The 19,351-nt window shown below is 36.3% G+C and overlaps 1 protein-coding gene across 2 annotated transcripts in view; it reads right to left on the minus strand.

Annotated features, from left to right (window-relative positions):
* The window catches only part of GTF2A1 (general transcription factor IIA subunit 1), a 26,345-nt gene continuing 6,994 nt past the window's right edge, over positions 1 to 19,351 (minus strand). For both annotated transcript variants that reach the window (NM_001031207.3, XM_046941782.1), the window contains exons 3-9: positions 18,298 to 18,505; positions 15,928 to 15,992; positions 13,879 to 13,954; positions 11,315 to 11,448; positions 10,172 to 10,492; positions 7,638 to 7,727; positions 1 to 4,536 (exon numbers count right to left, since the gene is read on the minus strand). In NM_001031207.3, coding sequence (NP_001026378.2) covers positions 4,429 to 4,536; positions 7,638 to 7,727; positions 10,172 to 10,492; positions 11,315 to 11,448; positions 13,879 to 13,954; positions 15,928 to 15,992; positions 18,298 to 18,505 — 1,002 coding nt within the window. In that variant the 3' untranslated portion in view covers positions 1 to 4,428. The remainder of the gene's footprint in view (positions 4,537 to 7,637; positions 7,728 to 10,171; positions 10,493 to 11,314; positions 11,449 to 13,878; positions 13,955 to 15,927; positions 15,993 to 18,297; positions 18,506 to 19,351) is intronic.

Here is a 19,351-nt window from a genome sequence, read left to right on the forward strand (position 1 = left end):
TTTTTAAATAACATCTTTAATTAAAGTTTTTGCAAAGGCAAAATATTAAACTTAAAATAGGTCTTAGTACATCAAAATACTAAGTTCTCTAATTGTATTCCAAGCATGGCCTTTGAAACATAATATCCTGTATATCACAGAGGAGCAACCTTGATCTGCAATTGTACAGAATGAATTTTACAAACATAATAAATATATTTACCCCCTTACACATAACAGTATATGTACAACAGCAGTTGACAATAGTAGCTCAGAACAGCAAAAAAGGATATTCCCCCACTCCATATTCTATTGGTACCCTATGCACTCTGGAACATGTCTCATTGAATGACTGTACATTTAGCTAACTCAAGGTAGTTCATCCTGTTAAAAAAGCTCCTTTTGTTCCACAATGTAAAGTCCGCCAAATAATAATTAAAAGACACATTGCATGAACTCCCTAAAAAAAAGTAGACAACAGGGAAACCAATGGACTGTTTTTTACACATTTCCCAACCAATCACAGCAATGGGAAAACAAGACTTTAAATGCCAGACACCAATACAAAACAATGTGCAAGTTTCTTCATCTTTTATAGTCATTACTCTCAAAGTCTGAAAATAATTCTGATCTCAGTTGTGTGTGTGGAGCAGGGAAGGGGGTGGCACGCAACAAACCCCATGGTGCTGTGTAAAGCAGCCCAATATCAGTGTGCATTATCCTAAGACTACTCTTCACCTCCTGAACATCTTATTGCAGTTGATGGGAAGCTTTTGCTTTGGGAAGAACTTTTGGCTGTTTTGTTTTAAAAGGATTTTTTTTGTTTGTTTTTGTTTTAAACAAACTGAGGAGACTGAATCAAAATGCACTTCACTTAACAAGGTCTCCAACTGCTTCACTGGAATTGAGGATTTTTTCTCTGTGGTGACATAATTACTGCTAACTGTCAAATGGTGGAATTATTTTCACAGACTCAGTGAAATTTACATTAGCACTTCTATTCTGCAGCAGAAACAGAAAACCATTTGTAAAAAATCCTATTACATGACACAAAATGTTCTTAGCTCTTTTCTAGAAACTGTGCTACAGAATCAGGTATCATCATCTTGGGAATAACTCAGACCACAATTACCACTTTAAATTGCATTAAGGAAGCTGAATGAAGTTCAAACGCAACTTGTGAGTACAATGTAGGAACAAGGAGTACAAAGCCTCAACGAAATCTTGTCACTAACCAGCAACTCAGGGGGGATAAAATCATATTTTATTTAAATAGTCCAATATAAAGTTCCTTATGTGACTAAATTTTCTATTATCTCTTTAAAAGAAAACATATTTGAACATGTTTTCAACTTAGATGTTTTTAAATGATTGCACACACAAGAACCCAACAGAATTAGAGCAAAAAAAAGCTGCTTTTATGATTGAAGCACTACAGGAAATTTACTCTTTCAGGAAATCAACAGGAAAAAAAACTGTCATAGTGGCAAAACAGGCATTCTGCAAACCAAAAAAGCACAAGAGTACCAATTTTGCCCTGTTGCTCTGCAAATTTCCATCAGTCATCACGGTTACAATTACGCAGTTATCTTTCCCCATTTTTTCTGTCATTAAAAGGTGCTCCATTATCTGTGCAAATTTTAAATAAGTCCTCTTGAAATCATTATTTGTTTCTGTAATACTGAACTATTTAAAAAAAAAAAAAACAGCATTGAAAACTATTTCCAAGGAAAAAAAAAATCATTTCTGCACTATGAACATGGGAATCCCTTGCCCTCTGAAGGAATGGTTTCTGTGGAACCTACTGAAATGGTCTGTTCAGTTACATCGTTAAAACCATGATTAAAATTCAAGTACAATAGTAAAATTAAGCAAACTACATTCTTACAGCAAGCTGCTACAATAAAATAAAATTAAAACATGCTTTTTGATTTAAAAAAAGGAACACTTGATGTAGAAATAAGAGCACAGTTTGGTATATTTGTGTTTGACTGGCTTACAGAAAACTTCACAGGTACTTGTATTTGAAGACAAAACTTATTTGAAAAGCGTATCATACAATTAGCTTGCAAAAGACTGCAAGTCAGATAGCTTCAGACATCCTTCAGAACAGCCTAAACTTGAGTTACCTTGAAAATTCTGCTATCCCTTAAAAATAAATAAAAAGGCTGTGTAGCTTCTAGTATGCATAAGTGGGTAAAAAAATTTCTAAGACATATGAAAACCAACTGTTGTCCAAGTAGTCTGGGTTCCAATAGTCTCATCGGGAATCTACAGCTAAAGGGATTTTTTCCTTTTGTTGGTTTCGTTGTGCTGTTATGGGAGTTATTCTTAAGTCCACTACTTAAGACTCACTGGCAATAGATATGGAAAAGGAGAAGGAAGGAATTAGTGGGTACAATATTGACTTCACCTCAGTTGTACAGAGAAGTGTCAACAGTGGTACAGATATTAATAACTGAAATATCTGCTTCGTTCAGAAGAAAACAAACACTGATCAGTCTGACAAACCTTGAAGCCCCGAGCCAAAAATGTACTCTAAATAATGACATTACAAAAGAATGGATTAGAAAAAATATCAATTGACTCTTCATAAAGCTTATGTAAGTAAATGGCTTACAACAACCATATGGCTCAAGGCATGGCCTAGAGGCAGTTTTATTCTTTATCAGTGAGAGCACAGATATACAAAATCACAGTAAAGAAACCCTCTTTGGAGGGGTATTTTGGAGGATTTTGTTTATTTGTTAAAGTACTACTGAGACTACGAATACACTTGAAGGCAAGTAAATCAGAGAGAATGAAAATTAGGGCAGTGCTTATATACTGCTAAAATATACCTGTGACTTCATTAAATAATGCTTAGTAAGTTTCATTCTCCAGAGTGACAGAAAAAGGGCATAACTTATGGGTCAACTGTCTGCTTCTGCAAGTCCTTCTCAATGTAACTAAAATAATGTCTGCTGTGTTGTTCTCATTGCCTTTCCAAGGACTCAGGGAAAGAAAAGCGTTTGAAATGGTGAGCTACATGGACATTGTCTCCTCAACAGTTCCTCAGGTATAATGCCCATTTCCTCTCCTCATTCAAAAGTAACTGCATTTCTGAAAGCAGAATTTGCAAGAATATCCAATGTGTGAAGAAAAATGTTCAGTTCTCCGGAGAGAAAGGGAAGCAGAGGGAAACAACCTTGTTGCTTAAAAGAAAAATCATCACAAAACCACACCTCTGGAAAAGGCATATGAGAAAGTGGCTACACAAGATCTAGAGCCTCTAACTATGATTTTCTGTTACCAAGTCAGTCAACAGACACTTGAAAAAAATTTGTCTTCTCAAAGCTGTGCAGCTCTCCTCATGAAATTCCAGGCCACCTGGAAACTTTAGAGAGATTAACTACTGCAAGTAACTTATGGCTATACTTTTTAGTAAAGCAGATCTTTGATTACGAGAGCTGCAGCCAGGATTTTAATAGTTTTAACGTTACTTTCTATATTAAAAATTTAGTGGATGTCTGTACTATAGATGTAGTAAGTAGGTAAAGGAATGCATCGGTTGTGTGCTTACCTACACATTTGATTCAGAAGCCCTCCAAAAAGCCTTTGAAGAAGTCAATGGAAACTATATTATTAGTTTCAGTTCAACAATACTGAAACCACCACCAAACAGGAAGAATATAATTAGAAAGTTAAGCAGTCTGACTTTGGGGCAGGGGGAGCCCAGAGCTACAGGTGCTTAGTATTAAAAAAAAAAAATACAGTCCTAAATGAAAAGTATCACTTATATGAAATTAAAATAACTTTGAAATATAAATGATCGTTTTAACATTTTATAACTGCTAGGAACAACAACTCGCTTACGGGGAACTGAACTGAAAACCACAAATAGATATTATAATTAATGAGCATATCAGAATTAAAAATATTTTCCCTATACAAGTTATTTAAAATTTAACACCTTAATTCTTACCCTTCTGTACAAAGCTTGCACGCAGTCGAAGTAACATTCTGACCATCCTCACTACCAAAAGGAAGTGTTCAAAGCAAAGATTTGTACACACAATAAGCATTTTCAGATTAATAATCTATCACAGGGAAGAGTTCCTTCAATCATTGGAAGTATTTTAAAATCTTAAACCATGGGAAGAAGGGGGGGGGACAAAGCCTTACATGCTAAATACCAGCTGTAGGTACCTGTATGTAGAATTGATAATTAAGGTATTCCTAACACACAAAATCAGCTCCCAGACAATGCTATAGCTGCTACAGTCCATGGCTTGCTCATCTGAAGTAGTGTCTTTGTTGCCACATTTTACCTTTGTTCCAATACTTTTGTTTATGCTTGATGTGCAGAAACATATTTTGGTTGGAGAATATGTCCAAGTCTCAACCTTTCCTGCTTTTGAACATTTTTTCCTTTTACAGGGAGTTTTTGTTTTGTTTGTCTTAAAAACTTCACCATTCTGCATCCCCAATGGCTTTGGAAAATACATAATCTCTTCCGTTAAGATTCATGATGCCATCCTTGAGATGAAATTTCCATTTGTTTTTACTTCTATGGATCTAAAAATAGGGGAAAAAAAGTTGAAGCCTTACTCTGCATCAGAAACAGGCCGTAATGCATAAAGTAAACTATATAGTAAATTATATCAGCAAAAAGAAAATAACAATTAAACACACATTACTAAATTATTATAAATATACTGAAAATCAATTCTGCATTTAGCTGTGGAAAAAAAAAAAACCTAATGATAGATTTAGCAGTTTCAGCTGCATGTTTCAAACCAGGTTAAAAATTCTCACAGCAACTGTCAAGAAACCATGCAAACACAAAGATATTGTAAAATCCAAAGCATAGATGGTTGGAAAGGAAACATGAGAAATACATATCAACTTCTACTGCTTTAATATTAAATTATCTTTGATTACAATATACCACAAAACTTCACTTGAAAGACATATATTTCTATTTCAAACACTGAAACAAAGACTGATGTTTTAAACTTAGCCCTGAAAGTATCCAACACTAAGTTTATTCTTTGCTTCTGCTGTCTAAATTCCATTCTGCCTGTGATATAGTTTGACTACTTCATATACAGATAGACAGTAGACATATTTAACTTTCTATCTAAATTATTGTAGTTTGACACTACGATTCGGAATGTTAAGAACTGGTTAAAAGGCAAATGGATCGTTTAAAAGACTTCAGTCTGAAAATCTCTATGGTAAAAAAAAAATATGCTCAAGATGGTATAGCTGGTAATGCATGCATCTGCTAATCTTATATTCTATAGTTTGTCCTCAATGATAAGTCGTTTTATATGATTTACATTCCAGTTCTATCTTAAAGTGTCATGTGAGAAAAAGTAAGATCTCCAGATGGGGATGATGGAACGAAGCTGAGTGCTCAACATGCTCCATCTTCAACTTCAAACTATACAGTCTTCTCAATCAAAATACTGAGCATTTAAGGCTTGCTTTGTATACCAAAAATTTCTAAGATGAAGCTGGGAAATCAGTCCAAGTATCAATAACAACCCAAGAAATACTAGAACAGAAAAAAAGAAGACATTCATTCTTGCTCCTCAGTGAGTCCCTATCATAATGGTCAGTGATATAATTGAGGGTTCAACTAGATGATCTCCAGTTGTCCCTCCCAACCCCTACAATTCTGTGATAACAGATATTCTCTTTACATCTTCCTAATGGCACAAGATAAAGAATATACTGAATTTAAAACTGTCATTTAAAGATAGAAGAATATTTTAGGGTTCTCTTATTTGAAAACAAAATAAAACATACTGTAAGCACAGAACAAATAAATCCATGCCACCTATCAAAAGGCCCATCAGAAAGAATCACAGAATCATTAGAACAATTAAGCAATGGGACAACAAGATATTTAAAGAAAGAGGATCTTTCAGAGAGGTGTAATACTGTCCAAAAGAAAGGCCACTTGTCAGTAAGCAACATAAAAATTAAGTTAAAAAAAAATTTACAATAGCCACATAAAAATCAAGAAAGCCCAATTGCAACTCTTCACATTTCATCAAGGACAGAAACTTCCATCCTCTGTTATTAGTGCTGTAGAACCACAGTGCTCTATTAATTATTTGTACTATTATTTGCTCTATGGTTACTTTAAGCTAAAACAAGTTAGCGGCATCAGCAAAGGTCTGACTTTTATACTCTCATTTCCAAATGGCATTTATCAGAAATCTCTCACCAGTCACATCTGATACACCTTGCCACAAGGCAAGAAGGAATGTCCTCTGGTAAATAACTGATGATAAACCAAGAGTAAGAACTCTGCTATTACGGCGGAATGAGATCATTTCAAAAGATATTTGTGTTGGTTGGAGTGAGCATGGTTTAATTCACTAATCATCTGATAAAAGATAAAACATGACTAATCATACAAAGAACAGTTACAGACCATCTGCAGAACGATGTCACTGTCCTAGATCATCGCGTAACAAAGTAATGGTTACATTCAGTGTATGCGATAGTTGTAATGATAGAAAAAACAATTAGAACTTGTGCAGATAGAAAAAAAATATAGGTTGCAGTTGACTATTACTACACAGGAATTCAAAATTCTGAGTGCTGTAGAACATTGATGTAATCAGCTCTATGTTCAGTGTGGTCAAAAGCACAAATGAATCACTACAGAAAACTGTTACCCCAGATAAATTGAAGGTTTTGAATATCTCTGATCCTCCGTCAACATTATCTATCTATACCAAATAAGATATACAAGGATACAGAAAAATAAAATACATCTGGAGAATGAAAGAAAGAATAACCAAATGTTTGGACAGCTGTACAAGTAACAACAAAGCAAAGTATAGCTCTGATTTTGAAGACAGAGGCATGATGATCTACAATATGTCAAGTACCAAGAAAGCAAACAGGAAACAACCTTTTAAACAAAGAACTAGTAGATACCACAAAACTAACATGCTCAAAACTGTGTAATTTTGCACACATCACATAATTCAGCTGTGAAATTTCTCCTTATAAGACTAAGTTTCACTAGGATTCAAAAAACAATCATCCCTTGACCATATAAAGCCACCATTTTCTCTCTCAAGGGACAGATCTCAGACGGGCGGTGGGATGCTCTTTGTGAGCATTGCTACCTGTTTGCCCCCCTCTCATGTGCCAAAGGCACCTGCTGATGCACATACTGTGCAAGAGAGAACTCTGTTCAGAACATCTGAGCTATTGTTTTTGCATTTTATGAAAACAAACTGAGCAGTGGTTGGTTGGTAAGTGAACACGTGGCTCTAGAGTTACAAGATGGACAGTCTTCCCTACTAAATTCAAGTTTTTTTCAGAGGGTGAGGATTTCAGAGTAGTTGCTCTTGCTCAGCTTTAGTAGCTCCCAACTAGCTTTCCTTACTGTTGTTCTGAGGTCTCTCGTAACTCTCATTAACTGTTTCCAAACTAACGTTTCTGATTATAATCAACAACAACAAAAAAAAAACCAATAAAAAAACCTTTCATCTACATGACTGGTAGTACTTACATTAACATTCACATTATAACCCTTACAGATCTACCTATACTAGACAGTCACACAAGGATATTTCATCACTTAAAAATTGTGACTTGAAGTAATAAGAGAAATTAGATTTCTTGCATTCTGTTGTATATTTTACCTTATCATACTGACACACAACAACATTTTCTGTATCAAACAGTTCTTGTCCTTCCTCATCACTCACATCATCTTCACTGTTAAGAGGCTCCTGAAATAAACAAATGGGAAAAGTTGCAATGTTTAATAAAGTTATAGCTGTTATATTATTCATGCCAGACAAGGCTACAGTCTGTTGGTATGGACCTCCATAAACATTTGAGGTGTGAAGTATTCAGCTTTCCAGCAGAGGGCTCATGTACATTTCTTTTCTGCCCTTCATGATACAATTCTAAGGGGATGTCCTTAGCAATTTCAGTGCCCAGTTTCAATGTTCAGGACAGATTATGGCTGCAGCAGTCTTTCATCATCATGTCACATGAAATCATGACCCACCAGAACCACTTTCATTCCTTTATTCTAGAAGTTCTAGTGTTTGCAATGTCTCTTCACAAAAATTTATCCTTACCCATATTTTCTTCTTTTTTTCCAAAGCATCCAAGCAGTGCAAATAAAACATTATTCACAACTCTCTCTACATTCCATTAGAAATAGAAACTCCAGGACTTACTTATCTTTGTCTTATGTACTGCAAATGGAAACAGATCTCAACACAAATAGGAAGTTTGTAGAGGAGGAAAAAAGATATATGAAGGTGATGCATAGATAGATAAAAATAACTTCTCCAGATATAAATATTTTCACTTTCTTTAAAAATTATTTTCAACTTTTTGCCTTTCTACAAGTGGTCTTTCCTCCTCAGAAGTCTTCCAAGTTGTGTCATTTCCTCTACTCTTTACTATTTCTTTAGACCTGTGCATGTCTTACAAAATGACACCACAAGGGTATTTACGCGTATCACTACTGAACTGCAAGTCTCATTTCTCCTTCCCTGCATGACCGTCCCACCTGTACTTAAGAGGATTGTCTTAAATCTCACATCTAAATTGGATACCTCTTCTAGATCATTCTCACTCCTTTCCTCACAGCACCTAACCATTAGTGTTTGCCAAAATAGAATTCTGACACACTGCATTCCATGCAGTATGGTGAGAATGCTTCTGCAAAAATTTGCCTTTTTTTTTCCTTCTTCTTTCTCTACCTCATCTAAACATCAAGTTCTTCAAAAGCGTAAAACAACCACTAATAAATGCAAAATGTCTTTTCTTCGGTCTTCTGCTTAATCATTAACTTCCCACTTGCCACCTGCCCCAAAATATATAAGCTATACTATGAAAATAGAAGTGAGAGAAGAAAAAGGCATACCAGAGTTCCTGATACTTAAGTATTGTTATAATTAAGTTTTAAAGAATTACTCAACTTGTTAACTACCTGCTGATGAATGCTGGAACCAAAAGTAATGGGGGGGGGGGGGGGGGTCTGTGGCATACTGATGATAAAGCCTTGGCATATAAAAAAAAATCTACATTAAAGAACACAATATTGAAGCATGATGACCTGTACTTACTAAGGCAACTATTAAGACATTCAAGACTGACATCAGTACCAATCAGTATAATGCAAAGGGTGATGTGGATAAAACTTGTAACAGAAAAATATTGTTTGACACAACTGTAGATATATTACATAAAATCCAGTTTAACTCCTTGATAAAAATTTTAAGTTTTACCAGCATATAGTGCATGGGTGATACAGACGGTGAAATGCTACAAATGTTCCTCACACTGGGATTTTAAATGAAATCTTAAGATAACTAGAAAATCTGCAGAGAACTGTGTAAGTGATCTGACAGTTCAAAATGCATCTTACAGATAGATTTAGGGACTACAAAGTTTCCTGCCAGAAACTGTAATAAAAGTAATCTTAGTTTATTAACTTTTTTTCTGTGGTGTTTTTTGGTGTAATAGAACAAAACTTGGTAAGAACCACTGTCTAAAGTCCAAAACCAAGTAAATGGAAAATCTAAACTAAACACACAGTATTATTAAGCGAGTTACTAAGAACATTTGCTCCTAATCCTAACTCCAGACGTAGTTAAATCAAGGTCAGATGTGTTTTTTAAAAATGTTTTATAATCAAATTTCATTCTCAGGCCCCTTCTAGTACAATATAAGGCAACCTAACAGTGAGTTAAGATGTAGGCCAAATCACCACATCTATTTGTTCTCTCACGGTATTAGAAATACACTCACCTTTTGTCATTCCTCCTACTACCTGGCTTTGGAATGCACTGTCCCAGATGGAGTTGATTATTTCCATTTGCTTATGAAGGATTAATGATATCAGGGCTGACCTTTCCATATCATCGGAAACACTAATGTTGAAGTCTTTAAAAATGCACTCATCATAATTAACAGTTTTTTCTGTTATCCCCTGTCACACCAGCTGCATGTCAAGTGCTCTGATAATACACAGTTTCCACCACGTCAGTATGGAATATAAAGAAACTACAGTACACAGATAGCACTGACACTTTCAAGATTATGGGAAGGTAACACTCTTTGAGGATTACAGTTTTCCTTTAAGTACTGTGGGGAAAAAATTAAAAATGCAATACAGGCATTCTGCAATCTTCTGAAATGATGTTAATTTTACCTCTTCAACCTGGCCATCTTCACCTCCATCTTTTTCTTTGTCCTCCTCTTCATCATCATCATAGTCTTCTTCCTCATCTTCTTCTTCTTCAGATGATGTGTCTCCTGCTCCATCAACTTGGAGAACAAGTGGTGCTTGTGGTTGTGCCTGTTGTTGCTGTGGCTGCTGCTGACCAGCTGCAGGAATCTGTGCTTGAGCTGGTGTAGGGGCAGCCACTGTTGTAGGTATAACTTGAGTTTTATTTCCTGTAAACAGGATCTGCTGAGGCTGAATAATCACTCCTGTCTGCTGAGGAATCCCTCCAGGAATTGGAGCCAAAACCTGATGGAATAGTATAGTGGTTGGTAACACACCAGACTACCATAGCACTTACAGAAGACAATTAACCATATCAATCTGAATTGGACTAATTAGAGAAACAAGTTACTAATACTCCATTTATATCAGACAGGTAATTAAATCTTCAATAGCATAGCTTCTCCAATTAGTTGGTGTTTTTCTGCACTCCAATTCCAAGCACAGTGGAATAACGTTTAAACTCAAATAGGAGATTATTTTTAAGATTTCTTTACAGAATACTTAACCTGAAATTCACTACAGATTGTTATTCATGTCTAAGCTGCAAACTATGACACAATAATAAATTCAATACCTACACAATCTGGATGCACAGTTCACCTTGTAACTGAACAAAAATCCTAGCAAAAAAATATACTGTATTCAGTAATGAAATGTCCAGGTTTGGTGTGGGGCTGTTTTTATGCTTTGGGTTTTTGTTTATTTGTTTGGGTGTTTTTAAGGCATTTTCCTCTACATGCTCTGCAACACAAAATCATTTAACCAATCAATACATTTGTGAAAGGATACTGACTAAAATTGTGCATGCAATATAATTGTCATTGGACCCACACAAAAGCAATTTTAAACCAACGCTAGTCTGAATCTTGCAAGAATAAAAACAACATTTGAAACAATATTTCAAAATATTTCATCCTTGAAAACATCCTTAACACAATCCTTTTTTAAATATGCTATTTCTGTCTTTGTATACTGTTTAAATTTGACAGCAAAAAATGCAAGCCCATTTAATAATTACTATCCGGTTTTTACTTTCAAGTGTACCTATTAATTTCTTTTCTTTACCTGCTGTATAACAGGTGCTTGTACACCACCAGGCTGCATTTGCGGTATGACCTGCTGCTGTAGAACAACTGGCTGCTGTGGCTGAATGATATACTGAGCTCCATTTGCAGTTCTAACTACTTGGAGGATCTGGCCTGTAGTAAGATAAATAAAGACCAAATTAATCAGGGAACAGATATCTCCATTTAGAATTACCTTAGTTTAGAAAGCTGTTTCCTGAAAGAACACTGATAACAATTAAAGAGCATTGTATACCATTAGATACTTTTAAGAATTGGTAAGATTCCCCTCTCAGTCTTCTCTTTCTAGGCTGAACAGCCTCAGGTTACTCAGCCTTTCCTCATATGCTCAAGGCCCCTCATTATCCCTGTGGCTCTCTGCTGGACTCTCTACATGAGTTCCCATACTCCAGATGTGAAACCTGGACAGGCTTAGGAATTGGGTGGAAAGGAATATTAGGAAGTTCAACGAGGGCAAGTGCAGAGTCCTACACCTGGGGAGGAATAACAACAACACACCAGTAAAGGGTAGGGGCTGGCTATCTGGAAATGATCGCTGCTGAGAGGGACCTGGGTGTCCTGGTGGACAACAGGTTGACCATGAACCAGCAGATATCAATGGTATCCTGGGATGCAATAAAGGGAGTGGCCACCTGCTTAAGGGGGGGCATTCCTCAACCTCTGGGGAACACCGCAAGCTACAGAGTTCCAAATAGACCCACACCCACATGAATATATACCAAAGCAAGAAGCACAGGTAGTCACATCATTAACGTTTTATCCAGTGCTGTGGCATTTCCAAGGTCTAGCCAGATGGCATCCCCCTTCTGGGACTTTTGTCACTTTGATAACCAGATTGTGGGAAATCCTTCTGTACGTAACTGTCTATACGAATTTAATGTGTAGTTGTCCTTCTGAAAAGTCTATCCTTATATTCATTATCCATTTCTCCTTCCTTTTTCCACAATGCCTATATTTTGATGTCTGTTTCTTCAACTATCCCAAAGCTTTTTTATTTTACACCTGTTCTTCATAAAATATGTTGAAAGCTCACATGCCTGTACAGCTGGCCTCCAACTCTGCAAAAGGAAAGCTAAGACATATTCCAACACGCTCTTTACATTTCTACTCAAATAAAGGAGAAGAAATTAGACAACCCTCAACTTCCCTAAAGATTGATTTTCTGTTCTCCTTTCAGTGCAAACTACAAAGCTCTCTTTACTCTAACAGGTAAGTAAATCTAAAAGAAGGAAGGAAATACAGTTCTGCAGGCTATCATACCCCTCCTTAAAGAAAACACACTACAAATATTTGCAACTGAAAAAGAAAACAATAAGCATGACAGAAGTAACAATATAATACTCTTCTAAAACACAGACGTTCTTCCCTAGAAATTAGAAGATCTTACATTTCTAGAACAGCTACACATTTCAATTTTATTTCAACCATGTATCCATTAAACATTCAAATGCATAAAGCAGGGAGGTTAAGTCCCAGACGATTCTGAGCAGACTAAGTGAATTACTCTGGCAAGAAAAGCAACTGATTCTAGGAAACAAACTTTCTCAGATCTTCCTTTACTACCCCAGGCAACTCTACAGGTTTGATGCAGAGTGGCAGAAGACTGCATGAAGAAACAGATCTGGACGTGTTGGTCAGCAACTGGCTTAACATGAGCCATCAGTGTGCCCAGGTGGCCAAGAATGCCAATGGCATCCTGACTTGTATCAGAAACAGTGTTACCAGCAGGAGCAGGGAAGCAATTGCCCCTCTGTACTCAGCACTGGTGAGGTTGCACCTTAACTAGTGGGTTCAGTTTTGGGCCTCCCACTAGAAGAAAGACATCGAGGCCCTGGAGCACATTCAGATAAATGCAATGAAGCTGGTCAGGGGTCTGAAGCACAAGGCCCTATGAGGAGTGGCTAAGGGAACTGGGAATGTTTGGTCTGGAGAAGAATAGGCTCAGGGGAGACCTTATTGCTCTCTACAACTACCTGAAAGTAGGTTTTAAGTGAGGTAGGATCAGCCTCCTCTTTTGCGGTACTAGTGACAGGACTAGAGGGAACGGCCTCAAATAATGCATCTGTTAATGAAGCTGTTCATGAAAGTCACATTTATATTATATTCTAAGCATAAAGCGTAACAGTATACATACATGATAAATCTAAAATAAAATTGGCATCACCAACAAAATTAGGAAGTCCATTGTATGAGCACAGCAGGAACCACAATCATTAAGGCACACCTTATCTGCAGTTACAGATGAAGCTATCCTGCACTTTTGTCACCTGTCTAGCAATACAGTTCGCATCATGCCCCACAATACTGAGAAATACACAAAGGGAAGTGACAGCAATGTCTGTCTTCATTCACACATCCAAAAAGCAGGGAAGACTCGCACTGAATCTGTTAGGTTCATAAGACTGGTGAGCAACAGTCCAAGAGTTTAGTGAAGATTCTCTGATTTTGATATATGAACAATATATGACAACAAGTAAAATCCAAAATCTCTCCCTCCCAAGCACCCACAAAACCACCACACGACCTCAATGTTAAGACAGTTACCTGAATTTGTAAGTATCTGCTGAACAGGAGTAACGCCAGCAGGGAGAGCCAATGTAGCTGCAGTGGCTGCAGCACTCTGAAATACAAGAAAAGCTTTTTAAGAAGTGTTTTTGCCAGTGTTTCGTGTTACAACATACTGCCTGAAAATATGTACCTCTCCTGACCTACTAATAAAATACTGCATGGCTTAGGTGGCAGTTTTACATTTTCAAAGCAGCTAAAGACATTAGCCTACAAATCTGAAAATAAGGTATTTAAGCAGTGATCATGTTCACTTGTCTTGTTTTCACAAGGAGCAGCAATCAGGTTTGCACTTTTCTTTATTCTACAAATGATCTATATTTCCAGTTCCAAATAACACAATTCTTTCAAGTGAATATATGCACACAGCATACTGACTGCTCACAGAATGACTTATTTTTTCTCTCAGGACAGCTGATTAGCAGAGAAATCCAAGGACTCTCAATGGGTAATGATTCTATCTTATGGAAATTAAATTTTAATGCAGTTCACATAGTTCCAAACACAAAAATATGCATTAAGTCCTTGACTCATATAGGGAGATGGATTTCTCCAAAGGTTTTTCTACTTCGAGCGTCTAACTGCAGTTATTTTTTGAAAATCCTCCCTTTCCTCACTGCAGAGGAACCATGAGAAATTGCCCTCTGCTACTGAAAGGATTTAAACTTCATTACTGGCTAGAGTACATAACATCCTGATTATAAGAAATATGATCTCCCCTTACTGACTGAGCCAGATAGTAGTAATACCACTTCCAAAATAACAGAAAAACAAGCAAAACTTAGAATAGGTTTTCTGCATTCACTTATCCCAAAGGCAGATAAATAAATTCTCATCAGTCGCTGTTCTCCAAGACATTCGAGGTCAGAGACATTATTTAATACCAACCTAAAAGCTTATTAGAAACACATAAATATTCCAACTTAGTTCTATAAGAGAGTACTTATTGAATAGTTTTTCTGCTGTTTACAGTTCTTTTGCATTTTGACAGCACCTGAGTTTTAAAATCCCCACTACCTCATTTTTGCAATATCCATCAACAAGATTTAACTGAACGAGAGAAAAAAAAATGTTTAATTGCTGTTCTACGGAAGTTACAAATTACATTGCAATAGTTGTAAAATGCTTTAGAAAAAGCTAGATATTAGCATGCCCTCAGCTTCTGAGTACATCTTCCTATTTGAGGAATGAAGTTCAGATTCTTTTCTATAACAAGGTCAGCAGGTAATGGAGAACTGAAGGTTATGCAAGTTACCAATGCCTTGACTAATCATGAAACATTGCTTCATATGTTTTTACCAGAGATGTTGTAAAAATGTAATAAATTCTGGTTTTAATATGATTAATTATTATTAGCTGTTGTTTTCAAGAACCAAGAATATATACCTATATTTATTTTATTAAGCCAGGGCATTTTAAAAAACAACCAAAATTAACCTTTCGAGATAAAAACTGAGAGAAATGGATAAATGACCAGACTGTTTTATATTCTCCTATAAATTAATGAATCTAAAAAACACGACCAGAAAAGGTGGCTCTGAGTTGCTAAATAAACTCTCATTTGCTATAAGCTTAGACTTAGACTTAGCTGATGCAGTTTCCTGTATCTAGCAAATGCAACATTTGTATCATTTAATAGTGTTGCATTAGTATGAAGCAAGTACATCAGGCAGATTTACACCAAGAGTAATCCAATTTCTAATTTAAATAAAGTTTAGGCTTACCACACTTGGAATCATAGGATCATATAATCACCAAGGTTGGAAAAGACCTCCAAGATCATCCAGTCCAACCATCCACTTAAAGCAGAGGATCCAGGTAAGCCCTAAGCTTTGTTACTAAAGCTAAGTCCTTGGTTACTTCTAGATTGTCATTTTAGCAGCAGAACTCAGAAAGCAGACAGACAGTTTTATCAACATGCCCTGCTTTTAAGCATCTGATGACTAATACCAGATTTGTGTTCACTATTCAATCAAAACAACCTATATAATGGCAGTATATAGATGCACAAGCCTCAGCTTTTCTTACCATGCCCGATGCATTCATGTGCGGTATCAGCTTGGAATCTGGCACAATAACCTGCTGCTGAGGTGCTATAAACAGGAAAAATACAGCACTTCATGAATACTACACAGTCTGCCAAAAATAACAACCAAACCAAAATAACTTTGAAAAGGCATCACACAAATATCAGCTGAGCTTCAAAGCAAAAACAGCTACTGAGCAATCTTCGATCTTACAGGTTTTACTGTCAAGACAATATACAATAGCAGCTCTGAGATGCAGTATGGCTATTCTGCCTTTTACAGGTTTTACCTCAATGGCTTAAATTATCTACGCTGACCCTATGTAAAGTAAAATTTAGAATGTATTTCTGAAAGCTATTACAGTATTTTTTTAATAAACTTGCTGATATTCAGCATCAGAGTTCCCCAAGAACATCAATTACTGGTGATCAACTCTCAAAACAACAACCAAACAAAAAAAAAACCCACATACATACAAAACCAAAAAATATTGCGAGGACTGTTGCGAGAGAAAGAGCAAGTTAACAGGACACAGCAGTTAGCCTCAGCTAGATCTTGTTAGCATAGCTGTTAAACTTGTGATCTTCACTGACTTTTTAGTGTAGCAGACGAAATATTATCAACCACCTGGCTCAGAATTGTTTTGATGTGATACAGAAAATAGACAGCTAAGCTATGTGAGAAATCCATTGATCACAAAAAAAGTGTCCAAAAGTCTCTAACATCAGTGACAGCAAATTAGAATACGACAAAGCAATGTGAACTAATCATCAATATTGTACTCTCAATCCAATTCTCTAACAAAGGACACTGAAGTAACAATGCTTCTGGAAAGATTCTGGGGAGAGAAGCCCCACAGTCCTGCACCAACATCCAAAGTCACCTCTCCAACTTTCATGAAATCATTACCACATACCAGATTCACACACAGCACAGCAGGAGCCACTTACTGTTGTCCCAGTTTCACTCTTTGGCTGCACCAACCCATGAAGGGAAATATTACACCAACTCACTCAAATCTCACACTCCCCCATGGAAAAAGGAATTCATGCAATTAGTAAAACTGGAAGTATCTGTGACTGAACCGCTTTGATATCCAAATTCATTTATCTTCCACACTGTCAGTTGGTCTTAAGCCACAGTGTAGGGCAACAATAAACCAGTTTTAAATATATTACTGTATCCAGGATCATATTCCACCCTAAGACAGCACCAGGGGACAGTGATTTCCATATTAGTGATGGGCAGTGCAGTCAACAGTCACAGCTATTCACCTAAGCAACCACTAGAGGTCCAGGTAAAGACGTCTGCAGAGTCTGTCAACTGTAACTAGCTCATTTCAAGATGCTTATTTTTAAGGGTCTTAAACATCAAAACACATTTTATTCCAGTAGTTTTAACTGATTTATGTCCAGAAAGAAAAAAGAAAAAAAAAAGTAGAACAAGAAAAAAGACAAAGAGTGATAACAGGTTCCTTTCACACTAGTTCTCCTCTGTTTTAAATATAAACTTTTTTGGGGAGGCAGAAGAAAATCAGCTTATAGTTCCCTCTGGTGCTTATGTCACCATAGGCACTGATCCATGAAATTTGATAAAGATTGAAGTCCCTGACTGACTATCACAGATAAATACTTTTATGCAATCACTGTAACAGTATACTGATACCTCAAGCATTTCATGAGATTTTTTTATGCAGTAAGCAAGCAGTAAAATCCAGTAGTATTTACAATTCTGTAATTGAAATTTGAAAATGTTTTCCTTACATTATTAATGGAGAACATGTAAAACAATTACTACAAGAAACATTGCTCTTACAGCTAACCAAAGTGTACCTTGAACCCCCACTATGCAATCTGCTACGGCTGCAAGAAAAACAGCCATTACACTTTTCACTGAAAACCTGTTCTAATGTGAAAAACATATTCAATATGTACTTTGAGTGTTTTTTCACATCCTAGCATGCACTTTTGCTTAACAAACTCTTGGTTTTTAAAATTTATTTGCTCCTAGTGCCATTGCTATATATGCTGAATAAACTGTCAACTGCTTCTGTATATTGTCTTAAAATTAAAAAGTTGTTCATGGATTTTTGTCACAATCTGAAAGTCGTGTGTTATGAAAAAATAAGTTACACAAAGAATTCAACTTTTTCAAAATCTTAAGCATATTCAAGACTAAAAGAAATGTCAAGATACTTTCTCATCAAAACAGCTCACTTGATCCATTACACAGTCAAGTAGGGGCAAAGTTTCACATAAAGACCTAAGGTTTCCAGCAAAATCAACATTCTTCCCATAAATTTAGAATACGCTAAGTAAGGAGTTGGTCTAATTTGAATCTTTCACCAGAGAGGTTAGAGTGTAAGCCTGACCTTGCTGAGATGCTGGAATAAGAACCTGTTGTGGCTGAGTCTGCTGCTGCACAGTCTGCTGCGGCTGAGGTTGTGTGTGATGGTGGTGGTGGTGATGTTGTTGTTGCTGCTGTTGCTGTTGCTGCTGTTGCACCTGCAACAGAAGTTGCTGCTCTTCTGAATGGAAGCCATCTACAGCCTTGGACTGCATCAGCTTGTTCTCCCACAGCTAGTTTGAGAAAGGAAAGAGAAATCTCTGATTATTTTTACTTGACAGGATCTGTAAAAATACAGCCAGTACTAAAAAATTAAATTTGTTTTCACTGTTTATCTTATGCAGTTTATTTAGCCAAAAAGCCCCGGGCAAATACAGATTGAGGAGAAAACTCCACATAGGTTATGTTTTAATAAGAATAAAATAGTCAGCTAAAAATAATCAGTCTAAGCTTTTAACATTCATTTTTTCTTCCATTTGTGGAAGAACCATAATAACTCTTACAGAACCATGAATCAGAACAATCTATTCTTTATTCTTTATTATTCTTTCCCAAAGCTATTTCTTCCTAAAACTCCTCAATAAAAATTGCTTGAAGACTACTGCTTGATAACATACCAATAGAAACTACTAGCATACCCAAGATAATATTAAGCTACATAAGTATTGACAGTTTTTGCCATGATATCAAACTCAGCCTCTCCAGCCCTGTAGCCCCTGATGTCAGCTGAACTCTCCCAAGAAAAGCCACAATCACAAAAATGCAAAAACAGAGAGGCATAAGTATTCAATAAGCAAGGGCACCCAGGACTGCTGGGCCCTGCTAAGAACTCCCTAAGCCTTCCTTTATTTTCCTTCTTCGCCTCTTTCTTCATTGAACCTTTTCTGGCATGACCTGCAGAACACATCTGTGACACACTCCTTCACTAAGACAAAAACATCAAGTGGAGAGGACATACTTATTTTTTCAGCACAGAAACCTCTGGAATTGTTTACCTCTAAAATGAACACATCTTTTTTTTTTTTTTTTTAAGACAGAATTTTTCAGGGACTGAAATGGTTACACTGTTGATTTAGATG

The sequence above is a fragment of the Gallus gallus genome, chromosome 5 (genome assembly GCF_016699485.2).
Source record: "Gallus gallus isolate bGalGal1 chromosome 5, bGalGal1.mat.broiler.GRCg7b, whole genome shotgun sequence".
NCBI lineage: Eukaryota > Metazoa > Chordata > Aves > Galliformes > Phasianidae > Gallus > Gallus gallus.